General features: G+C 40.2%; 1 protein-coding gene across 1 annotated transcript in view; it reads left to right on the top strand.

The window, feature by feature from the left end:
* The first annotated feature begins 395 nt into the window (after nt 1–395).
* The window catches only part of LOC119886260 (receptor-type tyrosine-protein phosphatase S-like), a 28,451-nt gene continuing 6,112 nt past the window's right edge, over nt 396–22,734 (top strand). Inside the window, exons 1-15 of the mRNA XM_038696884.1 lie at nt 396–490; nt 6,320–6,465; nt 8,044–8,185; nt 9,531–9,719; nt 11,199–11,309; nt 11,713–11,982; nt 13,008–13,117; nt 13,685–13,879; nt 14,194–14,319; nt 14,410–14,557; nt 14,693–14,838; nt 15,116–15,260; nt 16,244–16,383; nt 19,950–20,091; nt 21,880–22,068. Of these exons, the coding sequence (XP_038552812.1) occupies nt 451–490; nt 6,320–6,465; nt 8,044–8,185; nt 9,531–9,719; nt 11,199–11,309; nt 11,713–11,982; nt 13,008–13,117; nt 13,685–13,879; nt 14,194–14,319; nt 14,410–14,557; nt 14,693–14,838; nt 15,116–15,260; nt 16,244–16,383; nt 19,950–20,091; nt 21,880–22,068 (2,239 nt within the window). The 5' untranslated portion in view covers nt 396–450. The remainder of the gene's footprint in view (nt 491–6,319; nt 6,466–8,043; nt 8,186–9,530; nt 9,720–11,198; nt 11,310–11,712; nt 11,983–13,007; nt 13,118–13,684; nt 13,880–14,193; nt 14,320–14,409; nt 14,558–14,692; nt 14,839–15,115; nt 15,261–16,243; nt 16,384–19,949; nt 20,092–21,879; nt 22,069–22,734) is intronic.

A 22,734-nucleotide genomic window follows, 5' to 3' on the forward strand; every position in this document is an offset into this window, starting at 1 on the left:
GTTTGCTTCTGCTGCCCCTGTAACAGGTTTAACTAATATCCAATATACAGTAGTTGTGATAGCCTCTAGTTTTATGTAAAAAACCTAACTTTAATGGAATAATGTTCCCTCAGTCACCTGTTTTACATTGAGGAAATGTGCAGATACACAATCTATTATGTAGTACATCATTCACAGTTTGTTAACATTTCTCGCGGAAATATAATATTTTATTGTTTGTCAGGGCACAGTACAAGTTCTTTGTCTCTCTCTCTTTACAGTGATTTCCTTTTGTAATGAAGTAATGTCTAAAGGGGAAACAGATGTGGCTAACACTTAAAGAAGGATAGAAAACTGGGCGGTAGTTTTTGGGTATATAAGACTACTTCAGGAAATGCAGCTGTCAACATAGTGGAGACGAACCAACTAACTGTGGTAAAATAATCTCAGAGGATCTCAGCGTCCAACAAAATGAAGACAATTCTTCTCCTCTTCCTCCCACTGATAACAGGTAAAGCGTTTTGTGCTATTGGACTACTGATTTTAGAGATTACACTTGTAATATCAGCCCTGCTTCTAAAATAATTAATTGGTTGGGTTTTTCAAATATTCTGTTTAATAAATGTATCAAACAAGGTAGTCAACTATCTTTATTTGAATATGTGCATGAAGTGCCTGGTATTGTAACTTAAATTGTAAAGTAATAAAGCAAGAATCCTCCACTGGAGAGACGGCAATTTGTTTAGCTGAATCTTTAAAAGCCACACAAACACGCACACATGTTTAGACTTAGACTACGCAGTAACTGAAGGGAAAATGTATGACATGTACATCGCTGGGAACATTGCACTGTTCTGACTTTCCCCTGCAGTATGTAGATTATAGTTTGTCCACCAGAGAGCACTGATTTCACTATAAAATGTTCCACATAGAACATCTTGGCGGCAATTCTTTAAAAACAAATTGAAGGGGAAAAACCAGGAGCACAAGAAGTCTGTAAACAAAGAACAAAGCGCCAAATCTCTGTCCATTAAGTCACACTAAGGATGAATTTAACAAAATGGTGTCCGCTTAATCAAATATAAACCAGTCGTCACCCAGCACAACACAGACTCCATTTAAGGATAAAAACCAACAACAAAGTTTTATGTGCTGAAGCCCATCAGGACAAACCAGAATCAGATCGACTTGAAACACAGTCAACAGCAGAAAGGCTTGAATTAAAGAGGCTTTGGCTTTGTTTTGGAACCGACAAAACTGACAGAGTTTGGGCTTTTATCTTAGGTTAAGTGTGTTCGTTTTAGCGAAATCTAGGTGGTGATGGCTGCTAACTGTAATACATTTCTACAATGGCCAACACAGGACAAAAGATGTCATCTCTGAGACAGCAGAGACTTGCCAGTCAAGAAGAGTAACAGTACATGAAATTACAATCCAATTACATATTTTACAACGAAGGGGTCACGTATTTTACACCACATATCAACCTCTTGCGCTCACCTCTTAGGGTTGTTTCTGCAGCAGATTGGCCTTCTTACTGTGTGAAATGTGAATTCAAGTTGCTCTTTCTTCTATTTTAACAGCTGTTGCTGTGGTGTTGTTAGCAGCACTTGATTTGGTCCCTACCAAAGTGGATGATGCCAGTGTTTTCTCTTTCACTAACACCCAATCACTAGGCTGGACCAGGATCGTTGATGGCATGTCAGCCATCACCTGTGGAGGAGACAGTCTTGAGAGCATCATGTCGTTTCAACAGTTTAGCCATATAATCTGCTTGTGTAGCTTCTGCTTCATCTTCGTGTCTATGAAGTGGCTTCAACTGTGTGATCATATAAGGTTTCCCATATAAGATCTCAAAAGGTGAAAAACCTCTGTCTGTCTTAAGGTCATGCATGCTTAACAATACCAGAGGATGGTATTGTTTAAAATGTCATCCAGCTCTTTCCTGTCTCATCCATTGCTTTCTTAAGCTTCAGTTTAATTTACCCATTTGTTCTTTCCACAGTTTATGCTGATTGTTGTTGATGCACAGTGATTCTTTAAGCATATTCCCAAGGTTGCTCAAAGTTGTTTAATCACTTAATTTACAATATGTGCACCATTATCACTGTACAGTATTTGTGGTATTACAAACATTAGAAAAATATCCCAGTCAGTGCATCTGCTTTAGCTGTTGGAAAAATCTCAACCCACATTGAAAACACATCAACAATTACCAGACAATACGTGTTGCATTTGCATGATGATTAATCTATAAAATCCATTGTTAATGTCTGAAAAGGTTGGTCTGGTTCTGGAAACTTGCCTGTCTGTCTTTATTTCCATTTCCTTTTCTCTTCTGGAGGTGCTTGTGTCTGCATTTTCTTTAGTGTCCAATTCACAGCTGGTGTCTGTCATGAAAGAGTAAATTGAATTAGTTAGATGAAGTTCTGCAGCTCTGTTTGCTTCTTCATCTGCTCTGTGATTTAATCTTGAAACGTCATCTTTTGCATGTGTGTGTGCTGCACATTTACAAATAGCAAGCTTAGACGGTAATTAAATAGCATCTAAGAGATTTAAAATGCCAAATTAAACTGAGATCTCAGTGTGTTATTGGCTTCCCTATAGATGTTACTATGCCTCTGTTAGCCCACTGCCTGGCAAATGTGTGACACATGGAAAATGCATCTGTCTGTCTGTATAAACTACTAGAGTTTTATCTTTTGCTAGTTTACAGGTTTCAGTCAGTGCAACGAGTTCAGCTGCTTGTGCAGAGTAGTGTGATAGTAATGGTTTAGTTATCACTGTCTGTTATTGTCACGACAGCAAATCCTGATCCCACCGTTTGTCCCATCTGTATGCTTTTTACATGAACCATCAACAAACAACACGAAATCTGGTTCTGCAAAAGGTGTCAGTCATGTCAGGTCTTGCTGAAACACACTATTAGTTATTGCCACACAATCATGTGGTTCACAATCTCCTCCAGTAGGGAGCAGTGTAGCTGGATTAAGAGTCACACATCTCTCAGTGATTATGTGTGGTTCAGTCAAGACTTTCATCAAAGAAATTATATTGTGGCATTGTAGTTTTGTTTGTCGGTGTGGCTCTGTTCTGGGATCTCCTTGCTCTTCTACACACCTACGTGAAGAGCCATGAGGGAGAGCAGCTCCCTGCCCAACCATGTGAATACATGGGAAGCCTGAGGCAGAGAGAAGCAGTAAAGAACCCCTGTACAGAACAGAGCAGGCATATGCAGAATTACATAATTAATTAGATACTAGATGGGCACTGAAAGGTGGTGTTAAACGGGCCCGGGGCTAAATAGCTGTTTATTATAAGGCTGCAGCCTCTGCTGCCTCTTGCATACATACACCACTTGCTGCTAATATTATTTTTGTCCCTTTTCAACAAATTGATATGAACAGATCATTTTACATAGCCTATTCACAATTAAGCAAGTGCAGGAGTGTGTGCCTTCCGGCATTTGGTCCACATCAACCTATAGACACATATTTTCATTTCCGCTGTATCTCCAGGCAGAGGAAATTCTTGCGTTTCTCATTCAGGGGAATCCGATCTCACGTTTTCTGATGGACTCTTTTGAATTTCCTTCAGAACTTTTCAAAGTAAAAGCTCTCAGTTAAACACAACCTACTGCTGCAAAATCGTTCTCACGTTTTTATTTTGTTGGCACAATCACTTAAGAAGAAGTGATTATGTGAGTGACTTTCGCTATCATGATTTTGATCTGTTTCAGCACCAGCTGCTATAATTAAAAAAAAATAAATGCTGTGCCGCTATCAAATTAATCTGGCCATGAGCCAGATATAATTGCTGGCAGGCCAGCTTTGGCCCGCGGGCTGCCTACCACTGCTCTATGTTATAAAAGCACACTGCACTAATGCTAGGCTGTTATTTAGATGTTCAACAAACTAAATGAAAGCATTCTGTCTAGTCTAAGTGTCTAGTCTAATTGCTTTGACTGATTGCCATGTAGCTTCAAACTGGCACATTGTTACCTGCAGTGAATCACAGCAGAGACAGAAGGAAGGAGGACAGGAGAAAGGACTAATGCCATATGCAGTGCGCTGTCTTTGGCTTTGGTACCTTTAGAATTGCCTGTTTTCTTGCATCATCAAGCTTTCTTCCTTCAGTTGAAATGTTATGACCTAGATACGTGACCTGGGGTCGACAAAACTGCAATTTAGCTTTACTAGCTTTATGGCCTTCCTGAGCTAGAAACTGTAACAATATAGTGTCCTGTTAACACTGTTATTTTGTTTCTGACCATAAAAGGATGTAGTCCAAATAAAGCAGAAACTTACTGCCTCTTGGCAGTAAGTGATTGGAATTTAGCCAGGTTTTGTTTGGTGATTTGGACAGAAAAGCTCAGTAAATCTGCACATGTACACCTACATAGCCATCTTTGTCGCAGGATAAATCTGTCAGTCTCAAAGAGGTGCTTGATATTTAGAAAAATAGTTTTTAGTGTATTTGGGTGTACCTGTAGTACACAGTGCAATGGAGCTCATCTGAATCTTAAAGAATGGCTTTTGGGCTTACTACATTTTTAGCTTTGTCCATTAAAGATTTTACAACATTCTGTGGTCCTTTGTGGATCCAACCAAGGGAAAAGTAATAGTTTATTATAATGTGTTCCAAGAAAGCAATAAAACCTTCATCGCCATCTCACTATTTTGAAACCATTTTTACTTGGAATAACTCCAATTCCCAAGGTTGATATAACATCTCTATCAAGCAAATCAGCTGAACAACTGATTGAGACAATGATCTGTTATTCAGTTTAACGTCCTTATTCACAGTCAACAAAATGTACTGCAGCTGAAACATGTTCTGCCAAAGCATTACCAGTAGCTGAGCTTATCAAAATGGTATCATTTGACATTTTTAGACCCTGGGAGTGTTTTTAATCTTAAAACTGGTCTATCACAATGAAACTTTACCAGTCACCCTCCCAGAATTACATTTACATATGCACTGCTAATACATAACACAAATTCACTTCATCTCCATTTTGATTGTCTGATTGCTTTTTGTGCGTTTCTACCTGATTCTGCCAGGTCCATAGTCAGTCATGCCTGGTCATCATGTCCACCTCCTTTCCGTCCAGGCTATGCACAATTTTCATATGTTATTTCATCACTAAAGCTGAGCTGGGACCAGCAATGGAAAAAGGGCTTACGTGACCTTTGAGGTGGTATAGGGCCCCGTGGCCAGAAGAGTGCCCCCTACACTCACTGCTCGCTAGTGGTGGAAAAAAATCAATACAATACAATAAAATGATGAAAGGGAGCTCTCTACATTACACATCATAATAAGCATAGTGGTTATTTAATTTTGTCATTTATTTTGGAACATCAGCTGCCCTGATTGTTCCGCTCGCTCGGATCTCCCGTGACATCTGACCCTGACTGACCCTGTGACGTCACGCTGGGTCAGCTTGATTTATTTGTCACAACAGGTTGTAATGAAATTTAGTTTGTAACTCTCTTCTGCTACGTAGCAGATAATATACATATATAAGCAAATAAACTATAATCAGTGGAGCAGTGCTGAGGATGACTTTGAGCTTAAGAGCCTGATAGCTTGGGGGTAAAACCTCTTTGCAGTCTGGTGGTGCAGCAGAGAGCTGAGTTTGTTGATCAGCTTCGTGAGGGAGATTGCGTTGAATGCTGAGCTGAAATCCACAAACAGCATTCTGATGTAGGTGTTTTTCTCAAGGTGTGTGAAGGCTGAGAAAAGGGCAGTGGAGATGTCTGGAGTAAGTCCTTATAAATCCTTTCTGGCACAGAAATATTAAGCTTCAGCACACACAAACACAAAGCCACACACGTGCACAACTATGCTGAGAAATAGGTGCATGTACTCCAAGACTTTGTTTCACATCGTAACACACACACAGAAACGAACCACAGTGTTCAAACATGTTTGAAACCATTATTGTGCTTCCTCTTTTGTTTTCACTTAAATTACATGCACACACACCTCCTGGCATTTTCCCTTTTCACACACTCTTGTTTTAGTACAACAGATGTCAAACATACAGTAAGTGTTACAAATTTGTGAATGACAGATTATAGTAGTATATTAAGTGGAAATCTGGTGCATTTAGAAAAACACAATAATCCATTAGAGAATATGTACATTTAAATGTAAAAATGCTTATAAGTAAAGTGGTAACAATGGTGATGTGAATGGTTGTCATTTTAAGAGCATTGTATAAATGTCCATCAAATCTTCTTCATCTTCAAATCTCCTGTACTTATTGACATGTGCATGTACACACTCAAACAGCAACATTGGGAGTTTGAACTTTTTTACACATCTTTCCGAACAGCAGGCCTCAGATTTACAAGAACCCCAGAAGACCAAACAGGAGTCGATGGGGGAGTGGCCTCCTTTGTGTGCCAGGCCACAGGGGATCCACCACCCAACATCGTCTGGAACAAGAATGGCAAAAAAATCCTAAACGAGAGATTTGAGGTATGATGCTGAGATGCTAATGAAGGTAGTGTAATTTTGTGTGTTTTCTATGATAGGATTGATTTCTTCTCATGCTAAAATGCTCTAAACTGAACTGGTTACCATCCCACAACAGAGCTACAACAGATGTTCATTGGCTGTGCGGATCGGTTCTGTAAAACAGTGGCTGCTGCAAAAATAAGAATGACTGTTGTTCCCATTAGTTTCTTTGTTTTTTAATATAACTTTCTCACAGCAGACATTTTTGACTTTGCAAGCATACGCGTAACACATGCTGTAGAACTGCTAATGGACAGTTAATTATTAGTATTGACAGAAAAATAATTGGCAACTGTTTAATTAATTGTTTAAAGGAAAAGTTTTGGGAAACACAATTATGCTTTCTTGCCAAGAGTTAGATGTGGAGATATATACTGTCACTCTCATGTCTGTCCTTTAAATACAGCCAATATACTGCCAAAAGTTTGGGGGCACCTGCCTTTACATGCACATGAAGGTTAATGACATCCCATTCTTAATCCGTAAGGTTTAATCTGGAGTTGCCCACCCTTTGAAGCTATAACAGTTTCAACTCTTCTGGGAAGGCTGTCCACAAAGTTTACAGTTAGGTTAGCCAGATTCAAAACCCCGGCTCATTCAAAGCCGGGGTTGCTGACTCATTCAAAGTTACTAAATGGAATAGTGCCATCATTAATGGTGTCAGATACACCTGTGCTTTTCCTTTAAAGAGAAGGGCACGCTGTGAGAACGATGTTAGGGTTTTAGGTTTTTCTTGTCCTGTCCTGTCAGTCAGGAGTCGATGTGGGATTTCTTTTTATTGGTTTTCAGTCAGCGAAAACCTTCTCATAATACAGAATCCCAATCTACATGCATAACCGTATGCTAGCACATTTAAAATCTACAGTCCAGTATTTCTGATAAACGCATTGTTACATATACTGAATATGAAAAGGACATAAGAGATAATATAATGTATTCTTAACTAACTCTCTTCTCCGTTCTTTCAATTCATTTCAAAATTACTTATAATGAGTGCATTGCTTGTCTGGTGCCACCTGAAGTCCATTATAATGTGTGTAGCGATTGATCCTAGACTGTTGATCATTGATCTTCACAGGCTCTGTCCACTCGGCTTCTCTCTGCAGACAGAAATTCATTATTGAGTTGCAAAGTTGATGGTAACATCAAAACCAAACCAAAAAGATGTAAACACAACATATTATCAGCTTTTAAATTGTAATGGTAAATAGTTGCCTATACAAACAGCAGACACAGAGCATCATTAGTATTCTTTTGAAGTTGTGTTTGATGAATGTCATTTCAATGTTCACTCTCTTTTAGCTCCTCCGGAGGGAAATATTTGGCTCTTTAACTGCTAAATGTTCCACTGTGTTCACCAGATAGTCGCTAATTTTCCATAAAACCTGCTAGGGCATAAACAACCAAGCGATGAACCAAAACAGTGAGCTTTAATTCTCTGTAGGTTCGTCGCTGCAAGTGACACCTTTTACTTTACGCATTTTGACCCATTGTTAATCTATTATACTGACTAAAGCCGCTGTCTTTTCCCTCTTACAGGCAACGGAGTTTGACAACGGGTCCGGCTCGATCCTGAGGATCCAGCCACTGAGGACTACCAGAGACAAGGGTATTTACGAATGTCACGCCTCCAACTCTGCAGGAGAAATCACCGCCTCCGCCAGACTAAGTGTGCTACGAGGTCAGTGTGAACACACATGCAAGCTTTGTTTCCATTCAGCTTGCTGTGAAGAAAATTGAAAATCATTATACTTGGAATCCACATAAAAAATGCCGTCTTTACACAACACTTTGCTTATTTCGTAAATGCGTTTTGTGTGTATCACCTGACTGTGACTGTAACTGACAAAGCAGACACACTCTATTGGTTCTGCGCAAAATTGAATAATGAATTCTAAAGTAGTGTATTGCACACTTTTAATTGAAATGTACTGCTATGTACACAAGAGTGTAATAACATGTGGTTTGCAAACACTTCAAACAAATAAGGTGCTTTTTACCAGCAGTATTCCCTTTACACAGTAACAATAAAATATTTCTTATCAATCTCAATTTTACATTAATGTAATCAAAACAAATAACTATTAACTACTATTTAATAGGGCACAATCCATAATTAAAGCTGCAAGCAGTATTGGGCGGGCCCTCATGTGAAGCACGTCGATGAGTGCCGCAGCTCTGCCTTAGTGGGTCTGAATTTTACGTGAAAAGGACTTAAAAGTCTCTTCCTGTGTCCCCTATGTAGCACTAGAGAGCACCTGGTAACTATAAATTATGTCTCAGTATGTCAAGTGTGGAACACATTGTGAAAATTTATATGAAAATCACATGATGATCGTCACACAGAGCTTACTTCCTGTTGCCAGTAGGTGGCGCTGCGACTATAACTGAGTATTTGCTTGTAGCTGTGCAGTATGTACAGTGAAGTTAAAATACTGTTTCGTGGGGAATCATTGATTTTGTAAAATGGGCCGATGGGTGCTGTGGGATTCAAAAAAGGAATATAACAAAAAGATCCTCAAAAGGAGGATTAACAACTCTAACTACACGGGAAAATATATAAGGGTAAATCAAAACCTCTCTAACTAAATTACTATGAAAACCAAAAGGCCATTTGAGAGTTTGTGAAAAAATGTTGCAAAAAATGTGCAGAGATGTCAAAATATAAAGTTAAAACTGCTGGTTAAATGGTAAATATATAAATATACCTAGTGTCTGCTCTACAAGTAGTAGTAGTAGTAGTAGTAGTCGTAGTAGTAGTAGTAGTAGCATGAATGTAACTAAACCCGCTGAAAAATGTGACAAAGCATAAACAATGAGAGTTTTAGTATCAGTCTTTTATTTACTATAACAACAAAAGTTACTGTAACAGCTACTTTTGAATAGTGTTAAAAAACATCTTGTATGAAATCATTCAAATTAACACAATTGAAACATCTGTTGGGATGGGAACCACCGCACTACACTACCAAGCTGAATATGTGAGTAATGTCCAGCTCTGTTTGACTCATCTTTAATCTTTCCAGAGCACCAGTTGCCCTCTGGGTTTCCCTCCATAGACATGGGTCCCCAGCTGAAAGTTGTTCAGCATTCTCAGACCGCCACCATGATCTGCGCTGCTAGCGGCAACCCTAACCCAGAAATTACCTGGTTCAAGGATTTCCTGCCAGTCAATACGTCAAGTAACAACGGACGAATCAAGCAGCTCCGCTCAGGTAACCGATGCTTTTATCCCTCCAGTCCCTTAAATCCTAGTTTTTATTTCTACCTTAAGGTTTTTTGTCCTCCCACTTTGCTTGTATCCCTTGTTCAATATACACTCTGTCTTATCCTCCTTCTGCTCACGCCCACAACCTAATTTTTATTTTCCGTTCCTACAAAGTTTCTGTTGTTCTTGCCCTCATTCACCCCTTTTCTTATGCTGCTTCGCACTCCTGCTGCCGTTGTTACTCCCTCAGTTATTTGTTTCAGCATTGCATGAAGACTACGTTCTCAGTAGCGTTGTAGTACTCGAGACCCGTTTTGGTCTTAAAACCAGTTTGATGGTCTTGATTTTGCTGTCTTTCCATGTTTTTGCGTTTTACTTTGGTAGATCTGTCCTTGTGTGTTCCTGTGAACTTTACTTCCTGTTTATTTTGGTCATCTCCTGTACCTGGTGTGCTTGTCCAGCTTTGTCTGATTACCTGATGTATCTCAGCTGTGCTTCCCTCCCTGCTCGTTTACCTGTGTATATATTGTCCTCAGTTTTGTCTTTGTCATGTCCTTGTATTGTCTGCGTTGAAGTTGAGTGTCCTGCCTTGTACCTTGTTTCCTGGTATTCTGGATTATTCCCTGAGTTTTGTGGATTTGTGCCTTGGATTCCCTTTTGTTCTTGTTTTTGGATTTCTTTCCCCCCGGATTTATGTTTTTGCTTTGGAGCCACTTTCTGTTTGAACTTGAGCCGCTGAGCTCCCAGCATTAGCCTGTTTGTCTTTTTGTAAATAAATCTTTGTTTAAACTGCATCCTCCTTGCCTACGTTTGCATTTGGGTCCACACCTCCGCCTTCACTCCGCCAATCCTGACAATATCAATAAATTGCTTTTGCATTGTCTGATTTACTTTGATTGGATATAAAATGTATTTCTTCAAATGCAACCAATAACCCTAATTGAAAATATGCTGTTTCCGTTAACGACTGTCACCCCTACCCCCGATAATAAGCATAGAAAAGGAGTGTTTGAGACATCCACATTTTATTGTGTGCCATGTAATGTGGGGAACTGGTCCTGGTCTCGACTTGGTTTCAGCCCCTAAAAGTCTTGGTCTTGTCTCTGTCTCGATAAACTCTTGTCTTTGTCTTGACTTGGTCTCGGTTTGGGCGGTCTTGACTGCAACACTAATTCTCATTTTTTGTAGGCTTTTTATCAGTGCTTTTATTGTTTGTTTTTGTTTTCTTCCCATTTCTGAATCAGGAAGCCGACCCTTGTTTTAGCTCACTGTTTAGCCTTGTGTTTCTCAGAGTTCAGCTTGTTTTTGCTGAAAACTCCCTCAGATTAATTTCTTCTTACCTATGTTGATGTATTTATAGACTATACCAATTATCTGACATCTTCCACGTCTGTGTAATTGCTCTTTCTTCCTCACTATCTTTCTATGTGACTGACTCTCCTCTCTATATCTTCTACTTCTCCTCTCCATCCCTCCATCCATCCAGGTGCCCTCCAGATAGAGATGAGTGAGGAGTCAGACCAGGGGAAGTATGAGTGCGTTGCCACCAACAGAGAGGGGACACGCTACTCCAGCCCAGCTAACCTCTATGTCAGAGGTAAGATGGGGGTTAAAAACCAGCCTGTCCTGTGGGAACCAGAGTCCAATGGATGTGACAATGGATGTGTAGATTGCGACATCTATTCCAAGAAAATATTCATACGTTTTTTTACAAAGACATCTTCTGCTAGGAATGTGTGTTTATCAATCAATGTGATGAAACTTACATTGGTTTTATAATTCTTAGCTGTATAGACATAAAACAGGATGGTTTTAAAACGAGAGCTCCCAACACCATGAATAAAACATTTTGATATCACATGCGCCCTAGTGGTCTTATAATAAATTATAATCATACAGACCCTGGTTGTCATTCACTGCCCTGCAACTCGGTGAACAACACAGTCACGAATTTATAATGACCTCACTTTTCTCCGTGTTTTCATTGCTATCTGGTCCAGTGCGTCGTGTCCCCCCTCGCATCTCCATCCCACCAGCAAACAGCGAGATCAAGCCAGGGGGGAACATCAACATCTCCTGTGTGGCTGTGGGCTCCCCTATGCCGTACGTGAAGTGGATGCTGGGAGCAGAGAACCTGACGTCTGAGGATGACATGCCCATAGGCCGCAACGTCCTGGAGCTGACTGACGTACGCCAGTCAAACAATTACACGTGTGTCGCTATGTCATCACTTGGTGTGATTAAGGCGGTGGCACAGATTATTGTGAAAGGTGGGTTTATTAGCATGTATATGAGGAGGCTTATGAGTGCGGGAAGTGATGGTTTGACCTTTCCCTCGGTGAGACTTTGGTTCTGACTTTATTCATAAGATCATTTTAAGGAGGACAAAACCAGTAGAGCCAGTTGAGGTGGTTCGGGCATCTGGTAAGGATGCCCCCTGGACGGCTCCCTAGGGAGGTGTTCCAGGCACGTCCGGTTGGGAGGAGACCTCGGGAAGACCCAGGTGGAGGGATTATATCTCCACACTGGCCTGGGAACGCCTCGGAATCCCCCAGTCGGAGCTGGTTAATGTGACTAAGGAAACGGAGGTTTGGGGTCTGCTGTTCTAACTGCTGCCCCAGCGACCCGACCCCGGATAAGCAGTTGAAGATGGATGGATGGAAAACCACAGCATAGAATTCTTCTCTCTGGGAATGAGCACTGGGACTATGTCTAGTACACTAAAAAGAAAATTTACATCACAAAAGAAATATGATGTAAGACTAGTAGGTAAAGTAACTTCCATCGCTCTGTTTTTCTATATACCAAATATCCATCCATCCATCGTCAACTGCTTATCCTGCGTACAGGGTCGCGGGGGGCTGGAGCCAATCCCAGCTGACATTGGGCGAAAGGCGGGGTACACCCTGGACAGGTCGCCAGTCCATTGCAGGGCATCTACCAAATATATGTTAACATATACGTATAATATATTTGGCATATACTATATTTACTTATACACTGTATATATTTATTGTATATACATATGATCCAACAATATTCAAAATCAGAAAAGGAATTTAATCAATTAATTACAGTATGTGAAAATAACACATTCAATTAAATATGGCCTACAGTCTCTGAAGTGAACTAGGAACTAACTATATTTGTTGAGTTTATATATTTGTCCAATTCTTGTAATTGTTGTGTAGAGTATGTCAACTGTATAATTTTAGGATACTGAGTCTATCACATGATTTCCTAACTATAAAGGTGTAAGTGTGAAAGATCTCTCTCTCTCTCTCTTCTGTCTCAGATCTGCCGAATGCTCCTGGTACCCCTGTGGTGACTGAGAGAACCGCAACAAGCGTTACACTCACCTGGGAGTCTGGCAACCCTGAGCCTGTTTCCTACTATATCTTACAGGTGTGTAACAGATGCAGAAGGGTTATTGCATTATAGCTAAAGCTGCAGTATTTGGACATAAACGGTTATTGACTGCCTAAATCAGTAAGTAGGGCTGCAAAAGAAAAATGTTCATTGTCTCTCCTGATAGTAATAAAATCACCTGAAATTGCTCAAATGTAATCTGGTGTTTTAGGAGTACTCAAGGACACACACAATGAAATGAACAATGAAATAGAAACTGCTTCACTAAAGGGATGACTCAGTACTCCATTCACAAAAAGCAGGACACCAACACCTACCTGTACATTATATGTGTAGTTCTGTATTTTTTGGCATACATCTTGGTTGGTATGAATATATTCCACAAGTGTATGAATGTTAGTTTCTGTTTGAGCACTTAGGCTCAGTGTATGAATGTGTGTGAATGGTGAATGCAATGTAGTGTAAAAGCGCTTTGAGTGGTCACAAAGACTTGAAAGGCTCTATACAAATACAGAGCATTTACACTGACATAGAGCTATATGTAGAGCTTTAAATCAGCATATTTTTGCCCTCTCTTGCTTCTTCCTCTCTTACTTCCTCCAGCACCGTGCCAAAGGTATAGAACCATACAAAGAGATTAATGGCATCACCAAACCACTGTACAGCATGGGCGGCCTCAGCCCATACTCTCACTATGACTTTCGGGTAGCTGCAGTTAACACCGTTGGCCAGGGCCCCTCCAGCGAGGTGGTGGAGGTTCTCACAGCCGAGCAAGCTCCCTCCTCGCCCCCTCGACGGGTCAGTTTCATTGAACAAATCAGAGTCAAAGAAATTTTATTCGTTCATCGATATTGCATCTATCATTTGAAATTGGCAATTTGTTCCTGCATGACAAGTAAGTTGACTTGAATGCTTAGCTGTAATTTCAATCTATTGTTATTGTGTATCATAGAATAACTTCACCTCAAGCTTGCCTGTTGTTCTGACTGACATAACAGTGTGTTACATAAATCCTATTTTAGGTTGCCTTTACTTCCCAACAATCCAACTTGCTTCAGTGTACATTTTATCCCAGGGCAGTGTTGCTGAAGTTCTTCCTGTCTGCCCTGCAGGTCAGAGGTCGTATGCTGAGCACAAGAACAGCAATCATCCACTGGGATGAACCAGATGAACCTAACGGACAGGTGGTGGGAAACAGAGTCTATTACACCTCAAACAACACGCTGCCAGTCAACCAGGTGTGTACCTGCAATTGCTTGGTGTCACTGACTTTTATTAATCACAAATGACTGATAACTTGTCTGTGTGTGTGTCCTTGTGTTGTGCAGTGGGAGAAGCAGATTGTGCGCAGCACGAACTTCACCATCATCCATGATTTGACTCCTAACAAGACTTATTACATCAGAGTGCTGGCCTTCACATCTGAAGGAGACGGCCCCCTGTCCCAGGACCTGCAGATTATGGCCAAGACTGGAGGTTAGAGACAGGAAGCAAGAGAGGGATGTCTTGATGGTTTTGCTTGCTGTTAGACAGACACAGTTATACTGAAAACATATGCACTTACTCTCTGCAAGAATAAAAGACTAATCCTGTTTTTCCTAAATTCTGTAGTTCCATCCCAACCTTCAGAATTTATGGGTGTGGCCAAGTCTGAGACCAGTATCTTGTTGTCCTGGGTAGCTCCACTCCAGGGTGATTCCGACAACCAGATCACAGGATATGATCTGGTCTACCGACGAGCTGACGACACAGAGGAGGTAAGATAAGAGGGAGAGACAGATGGATTGGTAGCTGAGAGGACTGTTTTGCATGACTAATAGGTTAATGGGATGGTTGGATGGATAAGATTAAAGGACAGATGTGTGAATAGATGGCTGGGTGGGAAAAACACAAGAACAATTGATTTTCACATTGAAAGTTAACTCTATATAGGGAATTTAAAGGATACTTTCACCCTGTGGAATAGTTAATTCAGCCTGTTTCTTTTGTTTTTCTCACAACCTGACGTCTTCCACTGTCCCGTTGTCCTTTTAGACGAAAGTGAGCTTTGAGCCTACCTCCTCTTACCTGCTGAAGTACCTGAAGCCTTTCTCCACCTACACCTTTCAACTGGCTGCCAAGAGCAAGCATGCAGTTGGGGTGTACACCAACGAGATGTCCATTGACACGCCACAGACACGTAGGTCCAACCACAAATACTGTGTGTGTGCAGTGTGTGTGTGCTTGAGAGACAGAGGTTTCCCTTCTGACAATCCAAAAATGAGAACTGCCACAGAAACTGAACCACAAATACATGAAATGCCAGATCTGACCATCATATATTTGTGTGTTACTAACAGTAATTGATGAGACATTTGGCAGTTGTTGCTTTTTTGCATTGTCACAAAGGGGCCGTCATGAATCCAAACATTATCTGAATGATTCCCACAGCTTATTCTTGACTGGCTACTCTCTACTGCCTCAGACGACGACATCCACTAAATCCGTGATTTCTGCTGTCAGCAGTCTGTAGTATCTTTCCCGACTTCTTCTGGCTGCATGGTATAAATCCATAGGCTGTTGGCTCTCGTGCTAAATAACACGCGTGTGCGCTCGTTCAGTTGTCCAAATGTCACTTCTCTTCTTACTTCTAATAAACCAGAAGACTACTCAGAGACTGTATATTACTATTATTATTATTCCCTCTTCTTCTTCTTTGTACGTATTCAATGTAGTGTCCAGCGTCTCCAATGTAGTGACCACCGGAATTACACAAGCAGAAGAAGAACGCCATGATGACGAAACACGCTCTGTAGCGCTGTTTGTTCGTTGACAGCTACAGTAGACACATGACGATAAAATTTCACGCAATCCAAATAAATTGAGACTTCAGACTCACTACGATCTGAACAGCCCCATTGTCAGCAAGTTTGACTCGGTTACCTGGGGATTTGAACCCTGGATCTGCAGATCTCTAGAGTAGGTGACTTACTGACTTAGCTACTGATGAGAGGCTCTTCCTACACACCTTCTCACAAGTGGAGGTAGTGACATCAGTTTGTCAGTTCAAATCTTCCTCATCTTCAAATCTCCTGTACTTATTGACATGTGCATGTACACACTCAAACAGCAACATTGGGAGTCTGAACTTGACTTAACTTTTTTACACATCTTTCCATACAGCAAGATTTACACGAACCCCAGAAGACCAAACAGGAGTCGAGGGAGGAGTGGCCTCCTTTGTGTGCCAGGCCACAGGGAATCCACAGCCCAACATCGTCTGGAACAAGAAAGGCAAAAAAGTCAGCAAGCACAGATATGAGGTACGATGCTGAGATACTAATGAAGGTAGCGTAACTTTGTGTGTTTTCTCTGATAGTATTGACTTCTTCTCATGCTAAAATGCTCTAAACTGAACTGGGAATGGGTTACAACAGAGGGATGTGTGGATCGGCTCTTTAAAACTGAAAACAGTGGAGAGATTATATGGCTGCCAGCATTTAGGTTAGCCAGATTTAGAGCCCAGGTATTGTGCATTCTGACTCACTGTAAGTTACTAAATAGAATAGAGCCATCATTAATGTTGTTAGTTACACCTGTGTTTTTCTTTGATGACAAGGGCCCGCTTTTTAGAAAGGTGTATTTTTAATAGAGGTTTGAATCTCTGGGCGCCTCACGATTCGATTACGATTCAGAGGGCTGCAATTTGATTATAAAACGATTATCGATGCATCTTGATGCATTATTTTTTTCTATACAGGATCCCTGGATAATTACTAAGCATTTAATTTGCTAATTAAAATCCAAAAGAAACATCTCCTAATCAGCTTAAAAGGACTAGTTCCCTTCATTTCATTAACAACCAGTTGTCAGACTCCTCTAAAAAACTGAAAAATATTTATAAGGATGTACAGTATGTGTACAGGACAGAGCTGTACACCAGTGTAGTCTAAGCTTGTGCCTGATGTTCCCAACACTTGACTAGCAGGTTAGTTAGTAATGACATACAGCTGATAATTAATATTGCTTCGTTAAGTTACTAATTTAGCTAACGACAGAAACTTAAAGCTAATATATTCCTCCGCTAACTTTCACCGTCACGTTCCGGTCCGGGTGCTGCACTTTGGAGAGTTCCGCCCTTTGCGTTTTGTCAACATTGGTATCATTTAAATAATTGATTTCTAGACATTTGTTAATCGATTCATAATCTTCAACATCCGCTTCGTGATGCATCTAAGAATCGATTATTTCGCCCACCCCTAATTGTTAGTACTGTATGTACAACCCGTTCTCACTCCACAAGTTGTCACAAATGGACCCATGGTCAAGACCCATCGGTGTCAGGTTGTAACGCACTGGAGATCCCTATAGTGTCATAGTTCAACACATTGGGGGAAGCCCTTTAGCGTCAGTTTTTGAAGGTAAAGGAAGGTATATGATAATTAACAGAAAAGAATGATTAAGGAGGTGGTTGGTGTGGATGGAGGGCCAGAACCCGGAAATTGAACCAGGAGTCCAGAGCAGAATCCAGGAGTAGTTTAGCCGGGCGGTTGTCCAGGCGGAGACTGCACGGGATGAGTGGTGTTTCCGGTAGCGGAACTAGATCTAACACCTTATTATGTGTCAAGTTCTGTGTGTTTTTAATTGATTACAGCTCAGCCCAAACTTGAAAACTGCTTTTCTCTCTGAAGAACGCAAAGGACAACTCAATCTTTTCACTTCTTGATTCTTTATTTTCTTTGAGATGGTTTGATAGACCAGTGATGGAATAATATGGTATAGTTTCTTGAATGTGACTTGATAGATCAGTGTGGGGCAGTAGGTATAGTTTGATAACCTTTAAAATACACAAACCAAAACATGAATTAGTTACAGATAAGTCATGAATCAGTCACACATAAATCACAATACCGCTTTCTCACAGAAGTAATAAATAAATGCTATTGAATCTTCAAACCAAACTAAACACGATCCTTAAGTCTAACCTAGGATTTTAACAAGAAAATACCAATCCCGTAATTAAACTCATGCACGTTACTTCTATCAAGTTCAACATTCACATAACAAATCCCCATTACTTATTTTAAATTGCAAATTACAATCCAAGCAGAACCTGAACATTTAAAACTCAATATATTCAAACACAGTCAATCATAAATTGTACTACCAGTTGCGTCTTTGAGTGATCAGGAGCTGTAATCATAGTGTCCTTTTCCAGGAATAAATGAGAGAACCAACCGAACTCTCTACAAACATTTCAATGCCATGCTCTCTCTGTGGGTGCGCAGGCAAATATAGTCCCAAAAGACCTGGGTGAACCTAGGCTTGGATTGCTCAGTACAACTAAAGCAAAGTAACCATAAATTGACACAACATTATGCAAAATTCACTTTTAATTTTAATTATAGCAACCAAATGCTCTTCTTCTACAATCGGCCTAATCTAATTAGTCTTATTTAATTCATTGTGTTGCTGTTTGTTTCCAGCCTATAGTTTGATACTGATTCATTTTAAAATGTAGGAAATTTGACTGTTTTGATCTGTAATGAAATTAAGAAATTGTAAAATCAATAAACAACATAACTTCCACACTACTGCTGTCATCACTCAGTTTAAAGTGCTCCCCACAGCTGAGGGCTTCATTTTGGAAGTGGTGACGCATGCATAGTAGAAGTATAACCAGTCGGGAAAAACGCTTTTTAAACCATATTTTGGTGCAAAGTTGTCAAAATTTTTGAGCGATTTTTATCAGATTTTAATGCTGATTCTAATGATGTAGTTTTTATGTCCCGGTGACCAGTAAGAGTGCAGTTCTGTCTCTCTCTCCATTCATTTAGATAGGAGCCTGGTCTTGTTAGTTCGAAATAGCTGCCTGGAAGTTTTGCCGAGTGGCATGAATAAAAGAACTTTGGTTAAACTACTGTTTTGTTATCTCGAGAACTTGAGAAAATGATCATAATAAAACAGAGTAAACATTTTTTTTTTTTAATTGATGGCCGCTTAGGGCTTCTGTACATATACTATCTAATTGTACTTAACAAAGAGATTAGTAGATGTCGAGTTTTGTAACATTTATTTTATCTGGTTTATCAAAGCCTCCGGAAAAGCACTGACTACTAAAGAATATTGTCTAATTGAGCAATCCAAATTAAATTATGTTTTAAAATTTAGACTTATGCTTATACAGCATGTTACAAAAGAGAGGTTACCTAGTGGCAGGTCCTCTGTTGCTTTGAGGATTACCCCTAATCATTACTAATGTTACTCGCTGCAAGTACAACTTGCAACAACAGCAGGTGGTATTTTTATCCCATTTAGTAGGGTTTAACCTGAACCTTTTTAACTATGGTACAAATATCCTGAATATGAAAAGGACCTGACTTGACCCCTCAGCTTTGTTTAGCAAATTAAAAACTAGGAAAAGACCTTGAAAAATGTGTCTGAAAATGACTTGCAAACAAAGTTGATGGTAACTAAACCATAAAAGATGTAAACACAACATTGACATATTACCAGATTTTAAATAGAAATGGTAAAACGTTGCCTGTATAATGATCCAGCAGACACAGAGCAACATTAAGATTCTTTTGAAGTTATATTTTTAACCGCCTGACGTAAGTTCAATGTTCACTCTCTTTTAGCTCCTCCTGAGGGAAATATTTGGTGTCTTTAGCTGCTAAATGTTCAATTATGTTCACCAGATAATCGCTAACTTTCTCTAAAAGCTGCTGCGGCCATAAACAATCAAGCGGTGAGAGTGAACCAAAACAGTGAGCTTTAATTCTCTGTAGGTTCGTCACTAAGTGACACCTTTCACTTAACGCATTTTGACCCATTTTTAATATATTATATTGACTAAAGCCGCTTTAACATGTTTTCCCTCTGACAGATAATAGAGTTTGACAACGGATCAGGCTCGGTCCTGAGGATCCAGCCACTGAGGACTATCATAGACGAGGTTATTTACGAATGTCACGCCTCCAACTCTGCAGGAGAAATCACTGCCTCCGCCAGACTGAGTGTGCTACGAGGTCAGTGTGAACACACATGCAAGCGAGAGTTTCCATTCATTGCCGTGAAGAAAATTGCCAATCATAATACTTTGAAGCCACATAAAAAACAGTCTTTATACGACACTTTGCTTATTTCATAAATGTGTTTTGTGTGTATCACCCGACTGTGAAGGTAACTGACAAAGCAGACAAACTTTATTGGTACTTATGTTTAACATTCCTCTAATTTAATGTTTGCATCCAGAAGGAATACTACAACACTAGAGTGGTTTTAAATCAGTTGACTTCATAAAGTCTTCGTAAAGTGTAAAGCATATCATTATATAGGTAGAAGGTCTTTAGTTTAAGATTATAACTGTCGGTGGGGATTGTATCACTGGATGGAGTACACAGGTATAATCGAAGTCAAAATCAGGTTTTTATACATGAAACTTGAGGATTGGAGGGATATGTCCTCAGTAGGGCTGATCCCGAATAGAAGACCCGATGCTTCGATGGGCGGAGCCTGATTCGACTGTCAATCTCACACTCGAAGCTTCACAGCGAAACGAGGATCATGCCATTTTGACTGTATGGGGGTGCTCAACGTACCAGTTTTCTCCCAATAAGTTAATATACAGCCTATTACAATATAAATTTAAACGTTTAATAAATAAATAAACATGTGAAAAGAAAAAAACTTTCAATAAATGTTTTTAAAGTGCTGAATAAATCAAAAATTGTAACCGTAACCATGGGGGGTCAGTGCACATGTGTAGGCGTAGCGTGCCTGTGTGTAGTGGCAGAAGAGGAACACTGGCTGAAGAGACGGAGCCCCAGCTTCACAGGTGTTGTGCCAAGTTGTCCACACCTTGCGGGACTTTCGGAAATTTGTCACCATTGATGAACCACACAAAGAATATTATATTGTTAAATAACAGGCTAGACACGCGAGTAACCATGTAGTGCACGCACTTGTCTATGATATAGAACGTGTATGTATGTATATGCATGCGAAGTATTACATTTTGGCCTAGGCGGCTTCTCATACTTGTCGGCAGCACACAAATCTCTACACAAGAAAGACCGGTGAATGGGTCTTCAGAAATTTACAGTGTAAGTTACACTGACTGACCTTGGAAAAGGTATCATGTAAATATGCATATAGAAATATTCAAATGTATGTGCAATTATTTATGGAGACAATTCACAATAAATGTATTGCAACAGTAGACAAATCTACTGAGTGCAAAGAGCAGTGTCAGTGTTGGAGCTCAAACCCTGGCCCACTTCCCCAACTTTACACTGGTATTAACAAGGCCAGTTACAAAAATGTCCAAATGTCTAAATAAATGCTACACAGTACACAAAACCTGCAAGGCAATCACAAATGTGCTCTGAGGCATGTGGCACAGAGGCAAGCTAATCAGTTATAAGACCTGAACTACATGCTGCGATTGAGAGTTTGTAAAAAATAAAGTTAAAAGTTCTGGATAAATGGTTAAAATACCTAGTGTCTGCTCTACAAGTAATAGTAGTAGTGGTAGTAGCATGAATGTGAACTTAACTTAACCCACTGAAAAACGTGACAAAGCCTAAACAATGAAAGTTTTAGCATCACTGTCTTTTATTTACTGTAACAACAAAAGTTACTGTAACAGCTACTTTTATATATTGAATAGTGTTAAAAAAACCATCTTGTATAAAGTCCATTCAAATTAACACAATTGAAACATCTGTTGGGATGGGAACTACAGCGCTACACTACCAAGCTGAAGATGTGAGTAATGTCCAGCTCTGTTTGACTCATGTATTTAATCTTTCCAGAGGACCAGTTGCCCTATGGGTTTCCCACCATAGACATGGGTCCCCAGCTGAAAGTGGTTGAGCATTCTCGGGGCGCCACCATGGTCTGTGCTGCTAGAGGCAACCCTAAACCAGAAATTACCTGGTTTAAGAATTTCCTGCCGGTCAATACATCCAATAACAACAGAAGAATCAAGCAGCTCCACTCAGGTAACCAATGCATTTATTGCTCCATTCTTTACCTTCGCTTCAATCCTAGTTTGCTTTTATCCCTCTTTCAATATCCACTTTCTCTTATCCTCCTTCTGCCGATTTTTGTAAACTCTTCAAGGCCTTAAAAAGTGAACTCCCAAGTTTCTCTGTTGTTCTCCAAACTCTCTTTGGTCTTCCTGGAGCAAATCACCGTCACAAAGGGTTTAATTATTTTCTAACTAAAAACATTTTGAATTAACAGCATCAGTGTGCAACATGTCCCTAGTCATATCTTATTACATTTCTTTACATGCAACATTTGCAAGGTAAACCCAGGTGCTCACTGCTGCAGGGACAGACTGGGATTAAACAATGGCCCTGGACTTTGATCCAGACCTGCCCACCAGAACGTTCCAACGTATACTCCACCACGGGCGCTAATGAACTCACATACAAACAGGTCCAGCCTCTAATACAACCACCTACCAGCATCACAGCCATTGATCACTAGGCTGCAGCACACCCTGGCCGTAACCAGCTATGAGGTCACATAGCGAATTTCAGGGTGGGTGAAATAGGGTGAAGCGTCTCCCCATCAAGACAGACAATGTGTGCATTTACGCACGAGCCACAGCAGCATAACCTCATATTTAAATCTCCCGACAAGCTGACTGGATCATCGGA

This window comes from Micropterus salmoides, unplaced genomic scaffold (genome assembly GCF_014851395.1).
Source record: "Micropterus salmoides isolate LMB-PRFRI ecotype aquatic unplaced genomic scaffold, ASM1485139v1 Ms_hic_scaffold_4, whole genome shotgun sequence".
NCBI lineage: Eukaryota > Metazoa > Chordata > Actinopteri > Centrarchiformes > Centrarchidae > Micropterus > Micropterus salmoides.